The 21,361-nt window shown below is 42.6% G+C and overlaps 1 protein-coding gene across 1 annotated transcript; it reads right to left on the bottom strand.

Annotated features, from left to right (window-relative positions):
* Positions 1 to 582: 582 nt before the first annotated feature.
* Positions 583 to 2,942, bottom strand: il17a/f2 (interleukin 17a/f2). Its single transcript, XM_085351222.1, has 3 exons — positions 2,907 to 2,942; positions 925 to 1,079; positions 583 to 817 (listed from the first exon to the last, which is right to left on the bottom strand). The coding sequence occupies exons 1-3, from the start codon at positions 2,940 to 2,942 to the stop codon at positions 583 to 585; spliced, it is 426 nt and encodes a 141-aa protein (XP_085207348.1).
* Between the last annotated feature and the right edge of the window lie 18,419 nt (positions 2,943 to 21,361).

The following is a 21,361-nucleotide window of genomic DNA, read 5'->3' as shown; positions in this document are numbered from 1 at the left end:
GGTGTAACAGTATGACTGAAAATTTCAACAACAATTTAAAATTTAATTTACACAAATCCAAGCACATCAGGCCATTTCCGGGAAAAAAATCGATAAAGGCAATCTCTTAAGCTTCGATCATTTAAAAAACATGGCAGTTTTATGTATAAAGTTTTATATAGACTTTCCCCAATACTTTCAGTTGATTTATTAGGGGGATTGGTGTTAGAGCTGCTGCTAGAGTAGACAGCGAGGGGCCTGATAGGCGAACCAAATGTGAGTAAAATGTGAGGTCAGTAAAGGGGAGTAACTATTTTGGCACTTCTCAGATCGACGCTGCACATACAATGAAAGCTGATCTCAAGCAAACCAGACTTGTCATCATTTTTTACTCCACGTAGTTTTTATTTGTTTGTGTGTTTTTTATGTTACCTGCACAGAGATTATAGATAAAAATGAAGAGCTGATTCAAATCTGGCACATCTGATGTTAACACGCACTGTGCAGTTTTTAAATAAATACAACAGCAAGAATGAAATGACCAGGTTTCAATTAACTTATTTTTAGCTCCTTTTATTTCGAAACATTTCTGTTTCCTGGGCTTCACTTCTGATCGGTCTCGGCTCGAACACAGGTGCAGCCGACCGCCACAGAGCGGAACGATGCTTTGTAGCAGCGCCGGCCATTGTGTGAGGTCAGGACCAGAATGTCCTGGTAGACGGGGACTGAGTTCAGGTTGTGTTGGTCCTTCTGTCCTGGGATGGGACTGGAACAAAAGCTGGTACTGCACTCGGCCTCCCAGAGCGTCCTGGGGATTCGGTTTCTGTCCGTGTTTGGCCTGAGTCAACAAACACAGCAACAAGTGAAATTAGACATTTATCAGAGTTGCTTCTGTTTTTACTCATTCAGTCATTTATTCACAAATTCATTCATGAGTTTACTCACGTCCAGTTCCACGGAGACAGAGATCTGCTGTGGATGTCCCCGTTTCCTTCAGTCAAGCTGGTGATCTCAGAGGAGAACGTCAGCATGGTGTCACATTCAGCTGCAGATTCAGTTTCAACCTCGGAGTGAGCGACCCACAATGCACTGCAACATACCTGAATATACAAGATTACCAACAAGTTACAATCTTGGGTTTTACTAAATGCAACTATTTCAACCATTTTTACATTTTTTCTGCATACATATATGTATTCCAGAGCTTTCTGAGCATCCTCAGCCTGTTTGAAACATCGTTCAGTGGTTTCAACTTTTAATCTAGTATGAAGAGTACGAACCTCTTAGAAACTCTTAGTGAAGCTCATCTGTGCAAGTTTCTCAGTAAGTTTTTAGTCTGTACTAGAAGCTTAAAATACTAAAACTAGAATTATTTGTTTCACAGTTTTAAACTCTGCCTTTTAAAGACTGTTAGAGCGTTTATTCCTCAAAGTCCATACGTGTGAAAAAGACAGTCCTCTCTCACTGCTTCCACGTGAAGCGGAGGGTAAGTATCAGCCAATCAAATGCCCTTCATTAACCGATTAATGACCCGAGGGACCACTTCTATATACAGGTGTATATGTTAACACACTCAATGCCACAATCTCCCCAGGAGCAGACATACCAGCAAATTCACCCTGAGCTCAAACCCAAGAGCTCCATGAAGATGCATGGCTGAAAAAGAAAAGAATCAAGCTGCTGCAGTGGTGCAGAGTCCAGAGAGCTGTGCATGAACGAATGGTGCAAACCTCGATGAACTGAAGCAACGCTGTTACCGAGAGTGGACCAAAACTGCTCGGCAGTGATGAGACAGACCGATAGACTCACACAGAGAACAAAGTTCAAATCCAGAGTGAAAATGTGAGAACAACAATTATAGATGTACTATCAACACAAACAAGCTCTTTTTAATTAAGTCTATCCGGATTTAATCCATGGTGTTGCCCAGAGGAGCGTCACCCTGAAGCTGGATGGAAATGCTGGGTTGGACTGTTTTAAAGGAGATTCTGTGGACTCTTCAGAAAAAGCTGGAAATCAAATCCCAAACCTGACATGCTTCGAGCCTCCATCAGCATCTGTTAACCTGAGCGCGCTGCTGAGAGTCTATAACCGTTCCTTAAAGGTTATTTTATTATACTTTTTAGTGAGATGATGACAATTTAAGCAACGACAAACTTCATCACTCTAAACGCTGTTTTAACAGGGTTTAAATTTCAAATCTACAGGGTCGAATAAGAACCATGATAAGCACAAAAAAAGACATGATAGTCCATTAAACAGCAGCAGCCGACACAAAACTCAGTTTTAAATATAAATAAACACAGTGTCTGCAGGAGGACGATTTCACGGAGAGTTTTAGGACGGGATGAACTATTACGCGTCATGACTGTGTAACTATTAGGTAAAAATACCAAAAACTGTTATAGTTGATTAAATATTATGTTAGCCACACAGATTATAATTATTATAAACCCGGTGAGCCGTACAGGAGATTATCTGGAAACGTGAAGTAAAACATTACTTTATTAAAAGCGTTTTCTGACCAGTTTAAATTTACTCACCTGCCTAAAGACCCGCGCTGGGTCCAGTTCTGGAAAGCTTGACACCTGCGCTGCACACCTGACTCTTCTAGGCCAGCTAACGACATCTCTAAAAGACTGCTTGGAACTAGTTTCTGTTTGCGACACTTTTCATGTCCATCCATTAAATGAACCCAGTAAAACCTTTCAGCCGCTGCTGGTTCTTCCAGTCTGATCAATTTCACAGTCAAACTGCTAAATTTGCTTTGCGCTGGAACTTCTCACCAGTCATCCCCAATCTAACCTTTGCGACTATCAGCCGTGAGTAATTTCTTGCATGTAATTTCCAGCAGACTAATATAATCTGGCTTTTCATCTTTCAGTCGCAGTAAACAGATGATCAGAGTGAACAAAGCCGATGCTCACCAGCAGAGTGTAGACGCCGTGCCTCAGCAGCTTCATGATGTTGCTCTGGTCCTGTCCAGCGTCTGTGTGCGACTGCTCTCAGATCAGCACAATTTATGCTGATCAGATGTGATCACGCCTGATCTCTGAGATGATAACAGCTCAAGAAACAAAACGGGAGATTCCTGTTATCTCTGCAGACCATCTGAATCACACGATGAAAGCCTGACAGGCGGTCTGTCAGATGAAAAGAACACGTTTGCTGCACTGATAACATCTGTGACAGAAAAACAGGAAAAACGTGTAAAACAGCAGAAGCTGAATTTTATTTTCAGTGTGGCAGGTTTGGTCGCATTAATTTAAAGAACAGAATTTGTTTTAATGACAACAGATTCTACTTTTTTTATTTTCTGTAATATAGTGTCCACGGTTTGCATTAAATGTGTTAATAAGTGTACACTCAGCTTCTCTCTGATGATCTGAGATCATCGCTGATTTCTTTATTTGGTCATTTCCTTCAGGCACAGCAAACTCTGGTCTTCCTGCTAAGAATGTAGGTGTTCTCCATGCTGTCTACCTGAGCAGAAACTACATATGTTCAATTTTAAGAAGCATTCGCGATCAGAGACGTCCTGAAGTAATTTGTTTGGACAACAGCTCCATCCATTTTCCTCACCTACGATCATGGTGGTGGGGAAAGTTCTCCCAGCTGACAGAGAGCAAAAGATCTCAAACACCTGGAGACAGATGCACCTACAGCCAGTTTACGATCGTTAGTGAGCATGTCTTTAGAGCGCGAGGTGAAACCTGCAGAGCTGCAAGCAGAAGGTTCAGAGCTTCCAACCCTGACCAACACGCCGCTCTGCACCAGCACACTTATCTTTATCCTGATCGATCGAAATTGATCAAAAAAAATTATCTGATTGTGTTCATGCACTGCTTTTGCAACTGATGTATCTCAACAGGAAGCAGGTTTCATATCTGCAACATTTATCTAACCTAAATCTAACCAAGTTTATTCTATTTGATAAGGTCCCTCCAGCTTCCAGAAGTGTTTCTGGTCCTTGTTAAATAATGAAATCATCACATGTGAGAACGGAGAGATGACAAATGGTGTTCAGGAAGGTTAGAAAACTGGGAAAGTTGTGTCCGTGGACATAAAACTTGTGCGAGGCTGCGATGTGCTTTCTGAACTTCTGATTTGTAATAAAAAATAAGAAGCAATGTCGTTCAGAAGCTGCTTTTCCACATTCGTGCTGCTTCTCATCGTGCTTCCAGAGGTTGGCCGACAAAGAAAGTTTGGAAGAAGGTTTGCTTTACAGATACGTAGAAGACTTGGTTGGCTTTGTGTCGAGGTCTGCAGTCCTGTGGTGTCATTCAGGAGTCCTTTGTTCTTTATCTCCTGCTGACTCTTTCCTCTGAAATAAAAGGCATAAAATCCCCCCAAAAGTGTCTTCAAAGTGCACGCTGCCCTGAATTTTACGATGTTGTTTCGTTAGTAGTTTCTTATCTGTTCGATCCATCATCTACCGTGAGAATTCAGCTCCCCGCGTGGGATCATTCCAGTTTATCTCGTCTTTATCTGCATCTTTTACTGTCAGCACATCAGCAAAACATCTGATCTAAATATCTGTTTCCTCTTTGATAATCACCGTATCTGTTTATTCTGTAAAGCTAAAGTTGGGTGTTTAATCATCGCGGTGGGAAAAAAGGCTCTGATTATTTCAGTATATAAGATAAGATACAGTAAGGTCCATAAGCATTTGGACAGAGACTTTTTTCTAATTTTGGTTCCGTACAGTACCCCAGCGGAACAACTCAGATGTAGCTGAAATGCAGACTCTTAGCTTTAATTTGGTGGGTTGAAATAAAAAATGTGAGGGAGCTAAAGTAAATCACTTCGTTTCAGGGCCCAAAAGCAATTGGACAAATTAAATAACTGAAAATGAAACGTTCATTTCTAATACTTGGTTGCAAACTCTTTGCTGGTAATGACAACCTGAAGTCTTAAACTCGTGGACATCGCCACATGCTGGTTTCCTCCTTTTTAACGCTCTGCCAGGCCTTTACTGCAACCGTCTGTTTGTGGGCCTTTCTGTCTGAAGCTCAGTCTTCAACAAGTGAAATGCGTGTTCAGATCAAGATCAGGTAACTGACTTGGCCATTTGTGAATATTCAACTTCTTTGCTTTAATAAACTCCTGGGTTGCTTTGGCTGTATGTTCTGCGTCATTGTTCATCAGTTTTATGAAACTGCCCAATTTGACTGTATTTGACAGTTTGTCTCTGAACACCTCAGACTTCATTCTGTCCTGTGTCACAATATCATAAACACTAGTGTCCCAGTGTCACTGGCAGCTTTGCACGCCCAAGCCATCACACTGCCTGTGCCGTGTTTTACAGATGATGTGATGTGCTTTGGGTCATGAGCTGCCTTCTGTAGCATGGAAATGATTCTGCGATCATCCACCACTGTTGTCTTCTGTGGTCATCCAGGTCTTTTTAGGTCACCAGTACTTTCTTTCTTTCTCAGGATGTACCAAACTGTAGGTTTTGCCACTCCTAATATTGTGGCCATTTCTCAGATGTTTTTGTCTGTTTTTGCAGGTTGGCTTGTTTCACCTGCATGGAGAGCTCCTCTGACCACATGTCATCTGTTCATACAAAATCTCCCAGATGCAACCACACCTCAAATCAACTCCAGGCCTTTGATAATGACATAACAAAGGAATTGCCCATGAAACACCCTTTGAGTTAATCGTCCAATTACTTTTGGTCCCTATAGAAAGAGTGTGGCACATGTTAACGACCTGAAACTCTTAAACTCTTCATCCAATTTGAATGTGGATACGCTCATATGAAAGCTGAGAGTCTACACATTATGTCCAGACTTCATTTTTCAATTTGTGAAATGTGCATTTGTCCTTCATAATTAATTAATTAAAATTCTGTACATTGGTCAAGATAAAGAGAAAAACTTAACGATTAAAATTGGAGGATTTAAAAAAAATATTTTATATCTTTTGTAAACCCTGATGTTCATAAAAAATACACACCTTCATGTTTTTAATTTGATTTAAAAGCTTGGTATTTAAAAGTGGCCCAATGATTATTTAACCTGTACTGATGTTGACAGATGTTCTTTAAAGGCTTGAAGCTTTTGTCCTTCCACAGCTCCAAACCAAAAATGATAATATTAACCAATAATAACTTATTTTTATGGCACTTTTCCAAACACAGAGTTGAAAAGCACTTCGCAGTTCAAATAAAGACACACATAATTCATTACACGCACGCACGCACACACACACATGCATGGTTTCAAACTATGGCTAAAAATGACTTTTTCAGCAAATAGCAAATAACAAATAAAGCCTACCTGATTGACCGAGGAAGGCTGTTCCACAGTTTGGACGTAACAACCTCCAAAATCACAGAAGGTTAGGAGCTCTGCAGTGTGAGCAGGGCCTGTCCATGCAGAGCCTCACATGTTAAGAACAGAATTCTAATCTAATCTTCTAATCTCACTGGAAGTCAGTGACGGGATGCAAGGATTGGACTAAAATTTAAGAGGTTAACTGACAGTAAAGGTTTGATTTTTTCAATATTTCTCGGATGAAGGAAAAAAGACTGGGTAACCTTTGATGCGAGTTTCAGGTGCTGATCAAAAATGATACCAAAGTCTTTTGATTTGATGTTATTGGCGAGGGGGCTGATGTACTGACTGACTTCCTTAGAGAATCTGGGCTAAATGTTTGTGGTGTAACCTGAATTATTAAATTACTGCAGAAAAAAACTCATCTGCTGAAAATTTGCTGATCAGTACGAGTGGAATTTTTTTTGTGTGTCGTTTTCATTTTTTTTCTTCTTATTTTGTAAACTTGTCGGTTTTATGTTTTTCATTAATAACAACAACAACAATGATAATAACAATCATAAACATAATCATAATAGCAATAATATATTTCACTCCATGTCCTGGTGTCCTGCATTTGGGTCCTCTTAAAAACTCTCATCATGATTGACTGTGCAGGCCGGCACAGCTGTGCCAGATGTTTTATGTTTAACACATGAACCATGTTTTCACCAAGGAGGACCAGCTCATCAAATTCAACCCTCTGAAAAACTGCAGCAAAGTCATAATCGTTAGATTTTCCATAAAATCGCTTTGCGATGAGTGAAAAGCTGCCGGGCGGCGTTTCTCAGTGACATGCTGCTACTTCAGTTCACCTGATATTTAAACAGGATAATAAACAGATGCTCTGCACGCTCTGCAGAAGAGATAAAACAAACCAGCACCAGTATGACGTCCACAATCACACCTACATGACCATTAATCTTTGATTAAATGACTGTAGCACGCAACAATTAAATGAGTCATTCATTAGTCTGAAATTGACTCAAACAAACAGTGATGCCTCTCCTTGTTCTGGTGACCAAATGCATCTGTTATGGTAAAAACACAGCAACGTGAATCTACGGTGAGAGAAGATCGAAGAAATCAGCAGAAACCGCAGACGCTGCAGTAACACAGGTTAACCACAAGGGTACCGCAGTCCTGAGGACTTTCAGCTTCTGGAGGAAACTTCAGGTTTAACTTCGTGTTTCTCTGTTATGAAAGTGGTTTCATCTCCATAGTAACACTGCTGACCTAACCATAGAGATCAACGCACATGAAACTGCTGCCTACTGAAAATACTGTCCCCATTCCCGGAAGACGTCGTGGAGCCTCAGTGCGTCAGTAGCACGAGGTCAGATTAGTAAAGACTGATCAAAGTGCTCGTCTTCCTCTAATGATCGACCAGGAAACACGGATCATATTAAAAAAAACTGCATTCTTCCTGCTTTTTTCTCGTTTCTTGTGCACTTTCAAAACGTGTTATTGTTCTACACCTGAACAGGGTGGTGCCATACGCCACTGTTAGAGTATGAATATTATTATTACTGATGTCTGCATGTTTGGTGGAGTATAGAGAAGGTCAGAAAGAGCTTCACTCTGTGTCTTTGTGGATCTACAGAAAGCATAAACCTGCACTGATGTTTGGAGCTAATAGAGGAAGAGTAGAACAGAGTAGAATAGCGCTTTATTGTTCTTGTACATGCACGACGTAATTGTGGGTGCTCCACACCAACTGTGCAGGGATAAAATATACAGGGTGGGCCATTTATATGGATACACCGTAACAACATGGGAATGGTTGGTGATATTAAAGTCCTGTTTGTGGCACATTAGTATATGTGAGGGGGCAAACTCCTCAAGATGGGTGGTGACCATGGTGGCCATTTAGAAGTCGGCCATCTTGGATACAAGTTGTTATTTACAAGTTTCTATTTGTTCACAGCCATTGACATGTCGAAGAGGTTAACACGTGAGGAGCGGATCGAAATTGTGTTGATATCTGGTGAACGCAGTAACCGGGTCATTGCAGCAGATTTCAATGCAAGACACCCTACGAGACCACCCATCTCCATGCTACAGTTAGCAAACTGCTTGCTAAGTTTCGTGAAACTGGTTCAGTGTTGGATTTGCCAAAATGTGGACGCAAGAAAACTGTCACTAATGAAGAAACATCACTGGCTGTCCTAGCTACTTTTAAGATTAGGCATAAAACTTTCCTTTTTGCTAAAGCATATAGTTAGGGCTGGACCAGGTGACCCTAGATCCTCCCTTAGTTATGCTGCAATAGGTGTAGGCTGCCGGGGATTCCCATGATGCATTGAGTTTTTCCTTTCCAGTCACCTTTCTCACTCACTATGTATTAACAGACCTCTCTGCATTAAATCATATCTGTTATTAACCTCTGTCTCTCTTCCACAGCATGTCTTTATCCTGTCTTCCTTGTCTCACCCCAACCAATCACAGCAGATGGCCCCGCCCCTCCCTGAGCCTGGTTCTGCTGGAGGTTTCTTCCTGTTAAAAGGGAGTTTTTCCTTCTCACTGTCGCCAGAGTGTATCCAGGTGCAGAGTGAGCTGCTGAGTCCTAAGTTGCTTAGTTAGAGGGCAAGAGGAGGGCGCACATTACAGAACAATTAGAGAAGAGCTCAGAGATGGAAAACAGTTTGATCTGTTTCAAAGATAAAAATTTGGGGATGGGGGTGTCCATGTCTATCCCTATTGGGGGTGAATGTAACCTAGCAGAGGGAGGAACACGTAGATCAGAGGGGAATCCTTGGCAGGTAATATGCACTGTGTCTGCAGCAGCTGTGATGCTTTGGGCCTCTATTATGTTTTTGGTATTCTGGTATTTTTCTGAAATTTGTTTGCAATAATAAAAATAAGATAAAAATAAAAACGGCTATTCTTCTGACAGCAGCTCTGTTTGGTCTGATGTTGCCTTCGTGTGATGGTAACACCCTTCCTACCAACGTGCTTACGGCTGGATTAGGCAACCCTGGGTCGTAACAGTGTTTTCTTACAGAGGCCGAGATGCCAGGTTGGCCTGTTTCTTTAGCCAGGAGTGTGGCTAGGGTTTTGGCTGTAAATCCAGCTGTTGCTGGAGTCTCTGACTGTAACTGTAAACTGTACGCAGACAGCACCCCCTATTATTTAAACATAGTATTAAAGATGGATGTTGCATCAGGCTCTGAAACGTGAAGGCAATATGGAAGTCCCATAAACTTGCATTTCTTCTGATGGCCACCAGGGGTCATTAGCTGTGCTTGTGAATAGTCCATGTGAAGTCTATGGGAAAACCACCCTCTGCAGACTCTTTCATGGCCTCAGTGACTCATTCAGGGTTGCACTGAATAAAACATCAAGTCCATCTTGTAACTTCTGTATATCATATTATTCTGTATATAAAAGTGTATTAACACTGGTAATAGGAGGTGGTTAGTTTGTGATATTACTCTTCACTCAGACCTTTCCTGTGCTTGTATTGAATTGTGTTCCAGTGGTCACACACTGGCCTTAACTCTTTGTGTATGGCTGGGTAGCTTTAGTAATTTATAGCCAATACTATGTGTTATTGCTTGAATCAAAATAAATCAAAGGAAATCCATCACTTTCTCTTGCATTTTGATTCGATTTTAATCTGATGAACGTAGCGGGAGCACCCCGGGGTTAAGTATCTTGATCAAGGATACTTTGGCATGTAGACTGGAGCCCTGAAGGATCAAACCACCAGCCTTGTGATTTAGTAGACTACCTTCTGTATGGCCACGAGCTGTGGGTAGTGACCGAAAGAGCGGCAGAAATTAGCTTCCTCCGAAGGGTGGCTGGCCTCTCCCTCAGAGGTAGGGTGAGAAGTTCGTTCATTCGGGAGGGGCTCAGAGTATAGCCGCTGCTCCTCCACATCGAAAGGAGTCAGTGGAGGTGGTTCGGGCATCCGACAAGGATGCCTCCTGGGCGCCTCCTGGGCGAGGTTTTCTGGGCATGTCCCACAGGAAGGAGGCCCCGGGGCAGACCCAGGACACGCTGGAGAGATTATATCTCTCGGCTAGCCTGGGAACACCTTGGTGTTCCCCCGGATAAGTTGGAGGAGGTTGTCATGGCTACTGAACGGACTCACGCGCAGACAGTTCTTTCAAGGAAACAAAAGGGGATTTATTTACAATAGGGATCACCTTAGTGCAAAATATATGTACAGTGAGTTGGGAGGGGGTCCAGGGCTCCAGGGAGAGAAGGGGGGGGGGGGGGGGATCCACACACACGCTTCCTCCTCCACTCAGTCACCGCCACCGCTCCTCCGCACACACGCACTCCTCTTCAGCCGCACTCGCTCCAACACTCCACACACTGCCCCACTTGGACAGGTCCGGTGATTCGGTCCAGAATCTACAGACAGAAGGTCAAGGTTAGTTCCACAACAAAAAAAAACACATGTAAGCGATTCTTCTTTGAATATGCCGCGAGCACAAACTCAGGTGGTTCAACGTTCCAGCGGTGAGCTGCTCTGTGCCACTGCCTTAAATAGCAGCTGGGGAAATCAGCCAGATCAGCCGCAGGTGGACACCATCACACGGATGCGTGGGCCAAGAGCGAGAGCCCGTAATGAGCTCCACCCAGGCAGAGAGGAGGAGAGACAAAAAACCAAAACTAACAACAACAAAACCTGTAGCCAGCGTGGGCCAACCAGAGAGACACGGGGACCGTGACAGAGCTGGCTGAGGAGAGGGAGGTCTGGGCTTCTCTGCTTGGGCTGCTGCCGCCACGACCCGACCCCGGATAAGTCGAAGAAAATGGATGGATGGACCTTCGGTAGAAAATGGCTGAGAGGTAATAATGTGGAAACAAACATAGCAATATTTACTACCAGAAAAACATGTCTTTCTATCAGATGACCTCCTATGAGAAGTCACTTGGCCACAGTGGGAAGGAAAAACTCTCTTTTAACAGGAAGAAATGTTTGGACAGAACTGGTGGGCCACTGTAGCAGAAACCCCGATATGAGGAGTCACCTTTAAACCATATCAGTAACTGATGATTACAGCCAGCGAGAGAAATTCACCGCGCCAACAGTGTCTTCGACAGCACGGCAGGCAAAGCTAGAGAGATATTATCTGACGTTACTCGAGTGGATTAATAAACTCACCACACACTAAGACAGCTGAGTCACCGACTTGAGTCTAAGATCTCAGCTAAATGAAAACTCGGCTTTCTCAGCTCAGACCGTGCTTTGCACCCATGGCTGCCCATGCTGATGAAGAACCTCTTTAGAGCCATGAAGGCTACTTCTCAAATTCTGACCTGTGGAGGTCCAAATGCTCTAAAGTCATTTGGTGGATGTCAGTAGCTGTCAGCTGCCCAGTTACCTTCATGCCTGCAGATGCACAGTAGCTGAATTGTTAGCATGGCTGTTGCTGCACTGCCTTACTGTGAGTGTGGGTGTTAAATTGTATGATTTCATTTACTCGGTGGCACAGAAGTATGTCAGTAGAATTCGGCTGAAGGGCACAGTGACCTTTTTCGGTTTGAGGTTTGAGTGATTGTTAAAAGCAGCTTTGTGATGGTGCCACTTTGACCTCAGACGCCTGCTGACACTAACTCATTCTACAACCAGCATCAAAGCAACGAGGGAGGTTTGCGCCCATGACATTATTATCCAGGTCTTTTTAGGTCACCAGTACTTTCTTTCTTTCTCAGGATGTACCAAACTGTAGGTTTTGCCACTCCTAATATTGTGGCCATTTCTCAGATGTTTTTGTCTGTTTTTGCAGGTTGGCTTGTTTCACCTGCATGGAGAGCTCCTCTGACCACATGTCATCTGTTCATACAAAATCTCCCAGATGCAACCACACCTCAAATCAACTCCAGGCCTTTGATAATGACATAACAAAGGAATTGCCCATGAAACACCCTTTGAGTTAATCGTCCAATTACTTTTGGTCCCTATAGAAAGAGTGTGGCACATGTTAACGACCTGAAACTCTTAAACTCTTCATCCAATTTGAATGTGGATACGCTCATATGAAAGCTGAGAGTCTACACATTATGTCCAGACTTCATTTTTCAATTTGTGAAATGTGCATTTGTCCTTCATAATTAATTAATTAAAATTCTGTACATTGGTCAAGATAAAGAGAAAAACTTAACGATTAAAATTGGAGGATCTAAAAAAAATATTTTATATCTTTTGTAAACCCTGATGTTCATAAAAAATACACACCTTCATGTTTTTAATTTGATTTAAAAGCTTGGTATTTAAAAGTGGCCCAATGATTATTTAACCTGTACTGATGTTGACAGATGTTCTTTAAAGGCTTGAAGCTTTTGTCCTTCCACAGCTCCAAACCAAAAATGATAATATTAACCAATAATAACTTATTTTTATGGCACTTTTCCAAACACAGAGTTGAAAAGCACTTCGCAGTTCAAATAAAGACACACATAATTCATTACACGCACGCACGCACACACACACATGCATGGTTTCAAACTATGGCTAAAAATGACTTTTTCAGCAAATAGCAAATAACAAATAAAGCCTACCTGATTGACCGAGGAAGGCTGTTCCACAGTTTGGACGTAACAACCTCCAAAATCACAGAAGGTTAGGAGCTCTGCAGTGTGAGCAGGGCCTGTCCATGCAGAGCCTCACATGTTAAGAACAGAATTCTAATCTAATCTTCTAATCTCACTGGAAGTCAGTGACGGGATGCAAGGATTGGACTAAAATTTAAGAGGTTAACTGACAGTAAAGGTTTGATTTTTTCAATATTTCTCGGATGAAGGAAAAAAGACTGGGTAACCTTTGATGCGAGTTTCAGGTGCTGATCAAAAATGATACCAAAGTCTTTTGATTTGATGTTATTGGCGAGGGGGCTGATGTACTGACTGACTTCCTTAGAGAATCTGGGCTAAATGTTTGTGGTGTAACCTGAATTATTAAATTACTGCAGAAAAAAACTCATCTGCTGAAAATTTGCTGATCAGTACGAGTGGAATTTTTTTTGTGTGTCGTTTTCATTTTTTTTCTTCTTATTTTGTAAACTTGTCGGTTTTATGTTTTTCATTAATAACAACAACAACAATGATAATAACAATCATAAACATAATCATAATAGCAATAATATATTTCACTCCATGTCCTGGTGTCCTGCATTTGGGTCCTCTTAAAAACTCTCATCATGATTGACTGTGCAGGCCGGCACAGCTGTGCCAGATGTTTTATGTTTAACACATGAACCATGTTTTCACCAAGGAGGACCAGCTCATCAAATTCAACCCTCTGAAAAACTGCAGCAAAGTCATAATCGTTAGATTTTCCATAAAATCGCTTTGCGATGAGTGAAAAGCTGCCGGGCGGCGTTTCTCAGTGACATGCTGCTACTTCAGTTCACCTGATATTTAAACAGGATAATAAACAGATGCTCTGCACGCTCTGCAGAAGAGATAAAACAAACCAGCACCAGTATGACGTCCACAATCACACCTACATGACCATTAATCTTTGATTAAATGACTGTAGCACGCAACAATTAAATGAGTCATTCATTAGTCTGAAATTGACTCAAACAAACAGTGATGCCTCTCCTTGTTCTGGTGACCAAATGCATCTGTTATGGTAAAAACACAGCAACGTGAATCTACGGTGAGAGAAGATCGAAGAAATCAGCAGAAACCGCAGACGCTGCAGTAACACAGGTTAACCACAAGGGTACCGCAGTCCTGAGGACTTTCAGCTTCTGGAGGAAACTTCAGGTTTAACTTCGTGTTTCTCTGTTATGAAAGTGGTTTCATCTCCATAGTAACACTGCTGACCTAACCATAGAGATCAACGCACATGAAACTGCTGCCTACTGAAAATACTGTCCCCATTCCCGGAAGACGTCGTGGAGCCTCAGTGCGTCAGTAGCACGAGGTCAGATTAGTAAAGACTGATCAAAGTGCTCGTCTTCCTCTAATGATCGACCAGGAAACACGGATCATATTAAAAAAAACTGCATTCTTCCTGCTTTTTTCTCGTTTCTTGTGCACTTTCAAAACGTGTTATTGTTCTACACCTGAACAGGGTGGTGCCATACGCCACTGTTAGAGTATGAATATTATTATTACTGATGTCTGCATGTTTGGTGGAGTATAGAGAAGGTCAGAAAGAGCTTCACTCTGTGTCTTTGTGGATCTACAGAAAGCATAAACCTGCACTGATGTTTGGAGCTAATAGAGGAAGAGTAGAACAGAGTAGAATAGCGCTTTATTGTTCTTGTACATGCACGACGTAATTGTGGGTGCTCCACACCAACTGTGCAGGGATAAAATATACAGGGTGGGCCATTTATATGGATACACCGTAACAACATGGGAATGGTTGGTGATATTAAAGTCCTGTTTGTGGCACATTAGTATATGTGAGGGGGCAAACTCCTCAAGATGGGTGGTGACCATGGTGGCCATTTAGAAGTCGGCCATCTTGGATACAAGTTGTTATTTACAAGTTTCTATTTGTTCACAGCCATTGACATGTCGAAGAGGTTAACACGTGAGGAGCGGATCGAAATTGTGTTGATATCTGGTGAACGCAGTAACCGGGTCATTGCAGCAGATTTCAATGCAAGACACCCTACGAGACCACCCATCTCCATGCTACAGTTAGCAAACTGCTTGCTAAGTTTCGTGAAACTGGTTCAGTGTTGGATTTGCCAAAATGTGGACGCAAGAAAACTGTCACTAATGAAGAAACATCACTGGCTGTCCTAGCTACTTTTAAGATTAGGCATAAAACTTTCCTTTTTGCTAAAGCATATAGTTAGGGCTGGACCAGGTGACCCTAGATCCTCCCTTAGTTATGCTGCAATAGGTGTAGGCTGCCGGGGATTCCCATGATGCATTGAGTTTTTCCTTTCCAGTCACCTTTCTCACTCACTATGTATTAACAGACCTCTCTGCATTAAATCATATCTGTTATTAACCTCTGTCTCTCTTCCACAGCATGTCTTTATCCTGTCTTCCTTGTCTCACCCCAACCAATCACAGCAGATGGCCCCGCCCCTCCCTGAGCCTGGTTCTGCTGGAGGTTTCTTCCTGTTAAAAGGGAGTTTTTCCTTCTCACTGTCGCCAGAGTGTATCCAGGTGCAGAGTGAGCTGCTGAGTCCTAAGTTGCTTAGTTAGAGGGCAAGAGGAGGGCGCACATTACAGAACAATTAGAGAAGAGCTCAGAGATGGAAAACAGTTTGATCTGTTTCAAAGATAAAAATTTGGGGATGGGGGTGTCCATGTCTATCCCTATTGGGGGTGAATGTAACCTAGCAGAGGGAGGAACACGTAGATCAGAGGGGAATCCTTGGCAGGTAATATGCACTGTGTCTGCAGCAGCTGTGATGCTTTGGGCCTCTATTATGTTTTTGGTATTCTGGTATTTTTCTGAAATTTGTTTGCAATAATAAAAATAAGATAAAAATAAAAACGGCTATTCTTCTGACAGCAGCTCTGTTTGGTCTGATGTTGCCTTCGTGTGATGGTAACACCCTTCCTACCAACGTGCTTACGGCTGGATTAGGCAACCCTGGGTCGTAACAGTGTTTTCTTACAGAGGCCGAGATGCCAGGTTGGCCTGTTTCTTTAGCCAGGAGTGTGGCTAGGGTTTTGGCTGTAAATCCAGCTGTTGCTGGAGTCTCTGACTGTAACTGTAAACTGTACGCAGACAGCACCCCCTATTATTTAAACATAGTATTAAAGATGGATGTTGCATCAGGCTCTGAAACGTGAAGGCAATATGGAAGTCCCATAAACTTGCATTTCTTCTGATGGCCACCAGGGGTCATTAGCTGTGCTTGTGAATAGTCCATGTGAAGTCTATGGGAAAACCACCCTCTGCAGACTCTTTCATGGCCTCAGTGACTCATTCAGGGTTGCACTGAATAAAACATCAAGTCCATCTTGTAACTTCTGTATATCATATTATTCTGTATATAAAAGTGTATTAACACTGGTAATAGGAGGTGGTTAGTTTGTGATATTACTCTTCACTCAGACCTTTCCTGTGCTTGTATTGAATTGTGTTCCAGTGGTCACACACTGGCCTTAACTCTTTGTGTATGGCTGGGTAGCTTTAGTAATTTATAGCCAATACTATGTGTTATTGCTTGAATCAAAATAAATCAAAGGAAATCCATCACTTTCTCTTGCATTTTGATTCGATTTTAATCTGATGAACGTAGCGGGAGCACCCCGGGGTTAAGTATCTTGATCAAGGATACTTTGGCATGTAGACTGGAGCCCTGAAGGATCAAACCACCAGCCTTGTGATTTAGTAGACTACCTTCTGTATGGCCACGAGCTGTGGGTAGTGACCGAAAGAGCGGCAGAAATTAGCTTCCTCCGAAGGGTGGCTGGCCTCTCCCTCAGAGGTAGGGTGAGAAGTTCGTTCATTCGGGAGGGGCTCAGAGTATAGCCGCTGCTCCTCCACATCGAAAGGAGTCAGTGGAGGTGGTTCGGGCATCCGACAAGGATGCCTCCTGGGCGCCTCCTGGGCGAGGTTTTCTGGGCATGTCCCACAGGAAGGAGGCCCCGGGGCAGACCCAGGACACGCTGGAGAGATTATATCTCTCGGCTAGCCTGGGAACACCTTGGTGTTCCCCCGGATAAGTTGGAGGAGGTTGTCATGGCTACTGAACGGACTCACGCGCAGACAGTTCTTTCAAGGAAACAAAAGGGGATTTATTTACAATAGGGATCACCTTAGTGCAAAATATATGTACAGTGAGTTGGGAGGGGGTCCAGGGCTCCAGGGAGAGAAGGGGGGGGGGGGGGGGGGATCCACACACACGCTTCCTCCTCCACTCAGTCACCGCCACCGCTCCTCCGCACACACGCACTCCTCTTCAGCCGCACTCGCTCCAACACTCCACACACTGCCCCACTTGGACAGGTCCGGTGATTCGGTCCAGAATCTACAGACAGAAGGTCAAGGTTAGTTCCACAACAAAAAATACACATGTAAGCGATTCTTCTTTGAATATGCCGCGAGCACAAACTCAGGTGGTTCAACGTTCCAGCGGTGAGCTGCTCTGTGCCACTGCCTTAAATAGCAGCTGGGGAAATCAGCCAGATCAGCCGCAGGTGGACACCATCACACGGGTGCGTGGGCCAAGAGCGAGAGCCCGTAATGAGCTCCACCCAGGCAGAGAGGAGGAGAGACAAAAAACCAAAACTAACAACAACAAAACCTGTAGCCAGCGTGGGCCAACCAGAGAGACACGGGGACCGTGACAGAGCTGGCTGAGGAGAGGGAGGTCTGGGCTTCTCTGCTTGGGCTGCTGCCGCCACGACCCGACCCCGGATAAGTCGAAGAAAATGGATGGATGGACCTTCGGTAGAAAATGGCTGAGAGGTAATAATGTGGAAACAAACATAGCAATATTTACTACCAGAAAAACATGTCTTTCTATCAGATGACCTCCTATGAGAAGTCACTTGGCCACAGTGGGAAGGAAAAACTCTCTTTTAACAGGAAGAAATGTTTGGACAGAACTGGTGGGCCACTGTAGCAGAAACCCCGATATGAGGAGTCACCTTTAAACCATATCAGTAACTGATGATTACAGCCAGCGAGAGAAATTCACCGCGCCAACAGTGTCTTCGACAGCACGGCAGGCAAAGCTAGAGAGATATTATCTGACGTTACTCGAGTGGATTAATAAACTCACCACACACTAAGACAGCTGAGTCACCGACTTGAGTCTAAGATCTCAGCTAAATGAAAACTCGGCTTTCTCAGCTCAGACCGTGCTTTGCACCCATGGCTGCCCATGCTGATGAAGAACCTCTTTAGAGCCATGAAGGCTACTTCTCAAATTCTGACCTGTGGAGGTCCAAATGCTCTAAAGTCATTTGGTGGATGTCAGTAGCTGTCAGCTGCCCAGTTACCTTCATGCCTGCAGATGCACAGTAGCTGAATTGTTAGCATGGCTGTTGCTGCACTGCCTTACTGTGAGTGTGGGTGTTAAATTGTATGATTTCATTTACTCGGTGGCACAGAAGTATGTCAGTAGAATTCGGCTGAAGGGCACAGTGACCTTTTTCGGTTTGAGGTTTGAGTGATTGTTAAAAGCAGCTTTGTGATGGTGCCACTTTGACCTCAGACGCCTGCTGACACTAACTCATTCTACAACCAGCATCAAAGCAACGAGGGAGGTTTGCGCCCATGACATTATTATCCAGGTCTTTTTAGGTCACCAGTACTTTCTTTCTTTCTCAGGATGTACCAAACTGTAGGTTTTGCCACTCCTAATATTGTGGCCATTTCTCAGATGTTTTTGTCTGTTTTTGCAGGTTGGCTTGTTTCACCTGCATGGAGAGCTCCTCTGACCACATGTCATCTGTTCATACAAAATCTCCCAGATGCAACCACACCTCAAATCAACTCCAGGCCTTTGATAATGACATAACAAAGGAATTGCCCATGAAACACCCTTTGAGTTAATCGTCCAATTACTTTTGGTCCCTATAGAAAGAGTGTGGCACATGTTAACGACCTGAAACTCTTAAACTCTTCATCCAATTTGAATGTGGATACGCTCATATGAAAGCTGAGAGTCTACACATTATGTCCAGACTTCATTTTTCAATTTGTGAAATGTGCATTTGTCCTTCATAATTAATTAATTAAAATTCTGTACATTGGTCAAGATAAAGAGAAAAACTTAACGATTAAAATTGGAGGATCTAAAAAAAATATTTTATATCTTTTGTAAACCCTGATGTTCATAAAAAATACACACCTTCATGTTTTTAATTTGATTTAAAAGCTTGGTATTTAAAAGTGGCCCAATGATTATTTAACCTGTACTGATGTTGACAGATGTTCTTTAAAGGCTTGAAGCTTTTGTCCTTCCACAGCTCCAAACCAAAAATGATAATATTAACCAATAATAACTTATTTTTATGGCACTTTTCCAAACACAGAGTTGAAAAGCACTTCGCAGTTCAAATAAAGACACACATAATTCATTACACGCACGCACGCACACACACACATGCATGGTTTCAAACTATGGCTAAAAATGACTTTTTCAGCAAATAGCAAATAACAAATAAAGCCTACCTGATTGACCGAGGAAGGCTGTTCCACAGTTTGGACGTAACAACCTCCAAAATCACAGAAGGTTAGGAGCTCTGCAGTGTGAGCAGGGCCTGTCCATGCAGAGCCTCACATGTTAAGAACAGAATTCTAATCTAATCTTCTAATCTCACTGGAAGTCAGTGACGGGATGCAAGGATTGGACTAAAATTTAAGAGGTTAACTGACAGTAAAGGTTTGATTTTTTCAATATTTCTCGGATGAAGGAAAAAAGACTGGGTAACCTTTGATGCGAGTTTCAGGTGCTGATCAAAAATGATACCAAAGTCTTTTGATTTGATGTTATTGGCGAGGGGGCTGATGTACTGACTGACTTCCTTAGAGAATCTGGGCTAAATGTTTGTGGTGTAACCTGAATTATTAAATTACTGCAGAAAAAAACTCATCTGCTGAAAATTTGCTGATCAGTACGAGTGGAATTTTTTTTGTGTGTCGTTTTCATTTTTTTTCTTCTTATTTTGTAAACTTGTCGGTTTTATGTTTTTCATTAATAACAACAACAACAATGATAATAACAATCATAAACATAATCATAATAGCAATAATATATTTCACTCCATGTCCTGGTGTCCTGCATTTGGGTCCTCTTAAAAACTCTCATCATGATTGACTGTGCAGGCCGGCACAGCTGTGCCAGATGTTTTATGTTTAACACATGAACCATGTTTTCACCAAGGAGGACCAGCTCATCAAATTCAACCCTCTGAAAAACTGCAGCAAAGTCATAATCGTTAGATTTTCCATAAAATCGCTTTGCGATGAGTGAAAAGCTGCCGGGCGGCGTTTCTCAGTGACATGCTGCTACTTCAGTTCACCTGATATTTAAACAGGATAATAAACAGATGCTCTGCACGCTCTGCAGAAGAGATAAAACAAACCAGCACCAGTATGACGTCCACAATCACACCTACATGACCATTAATCTTTGATTAAATGACTGTAGCACCTCCCACGCAACAATTAAATGAGTCATTCATTAGTCTGAAATTGACTCAAACAAACAGTGATGCCTCTCCTTGTTCTGGTGACCAAATGCATCTGTTATGGTAAAAACACAGCAACGTGAATCTACGGTGAGAGAAGATCGAAGAAATCAGCAGAAACCGCAGACGCTGCAGTAACACAGGTTAACCACAAGGGTACCGCAGTCCTGAGGACTTTCAGCTTCTGGAGGAAACTTCAGGTTTAACTTCGTGTTTCTCTGTTATGAAAGTGGTTTCATCTCCATAGTAACACTGCTGACCTAACCATAGAGATCAACGCACATGAAACTGCTGCTGTGGTATTTTAATCCTCAGTGCTGCCATTTAGGCTGCCAATTCAACCAACTTCAACCAAGTAACATCTGCCACAACTGTACAGTCATTTGAGAGAAATCACCTGTGCAAAAATAGTCAAATATCTCCCCGTGAATGTCAAACAGGAGCTTTTGTTGAAATGCTTTTCTCCCACTTTAAAGTAGTGTGCCAAATCCACGCTTCCACAAATCTAATGCGGGAAGTGGGAACACAAGACTGGAGAAGAAACACTCTTTTGCAACATAACTAATGGCTGTTCAGCTCTAAGAAAAAGCTTTATCGAAACAGACAGTTTTACAGTACAAAGGCTCTGCCTCCCATTCTACTTTTAAATACTCTAGGAACAACAAGTAGGCCTGCAGAGCGAGAGCGAAGTGCTCTAATAGGCTGATATGGTACTACAAGGTCATTAAGATAAGATGGACCTGATTATTTAAGACCTTGTATGTGAGGAGCAGGATTTTGAATTCTGGATTTAACAGGAAGCCAAAACAGGAGAAATCTGCTCTCTCTTTCTCGTCCCTGTCAGGACTCTTGCTGCAGCATTTTGGATTAGCTGAAGGCTTTTCAGGGGTTTTTAGGACTTCCTGATAATAATGAATTACAGTCGTCCATTTAAGGAAGTGAATAAATACATTTATCAAGAACAACAGTTTGTG

This window comes from Diplotaxodon limnothrissa, linkage group LG1 (genome assembly GCF_057381915.1).
Source record: "Diplotaxodon limnothrissa isolate DT_005_m linkage group LG1, D_limnothrissa_male_GT1.1, whole genome shotgun sequence".
Classification (NCBI taxonomy): domain Eukaryota; kingdom Metazoa; phylum Chordata; class Actinopteri; order Cichliformes; family Cichlidae; genus Diplotaxodon; species Diplotaxodon limnothrissa.
The sequence above is the reverse complement of the archived record's forward strand: the minus strand, read 5'-3'. Positions and strand labels throughout refer to the sequence as shown.

Coding starts and splice junctions, on each gene's coding strand:
- il17a/f2 (XM_085351222.1), bottom strand. CDS start 2,942: ATGAAGCTGCTGAGGCACGGCGTCTACACTCTGCTG. Junction 1,080..2,906: donor ACGGCGTCTACACTCTGCTG/GTGAGCATCGGC, acceptor TTGTATATTCAG/GTATGTTGCAGTGCATTGTG. Junction 818..924: donor CTGTCTCCGTGGAACTGGAC/GTGAGTAAACTC, acceptor TTGTTGACTCAG/GCCAAACACGGACAGAAACC.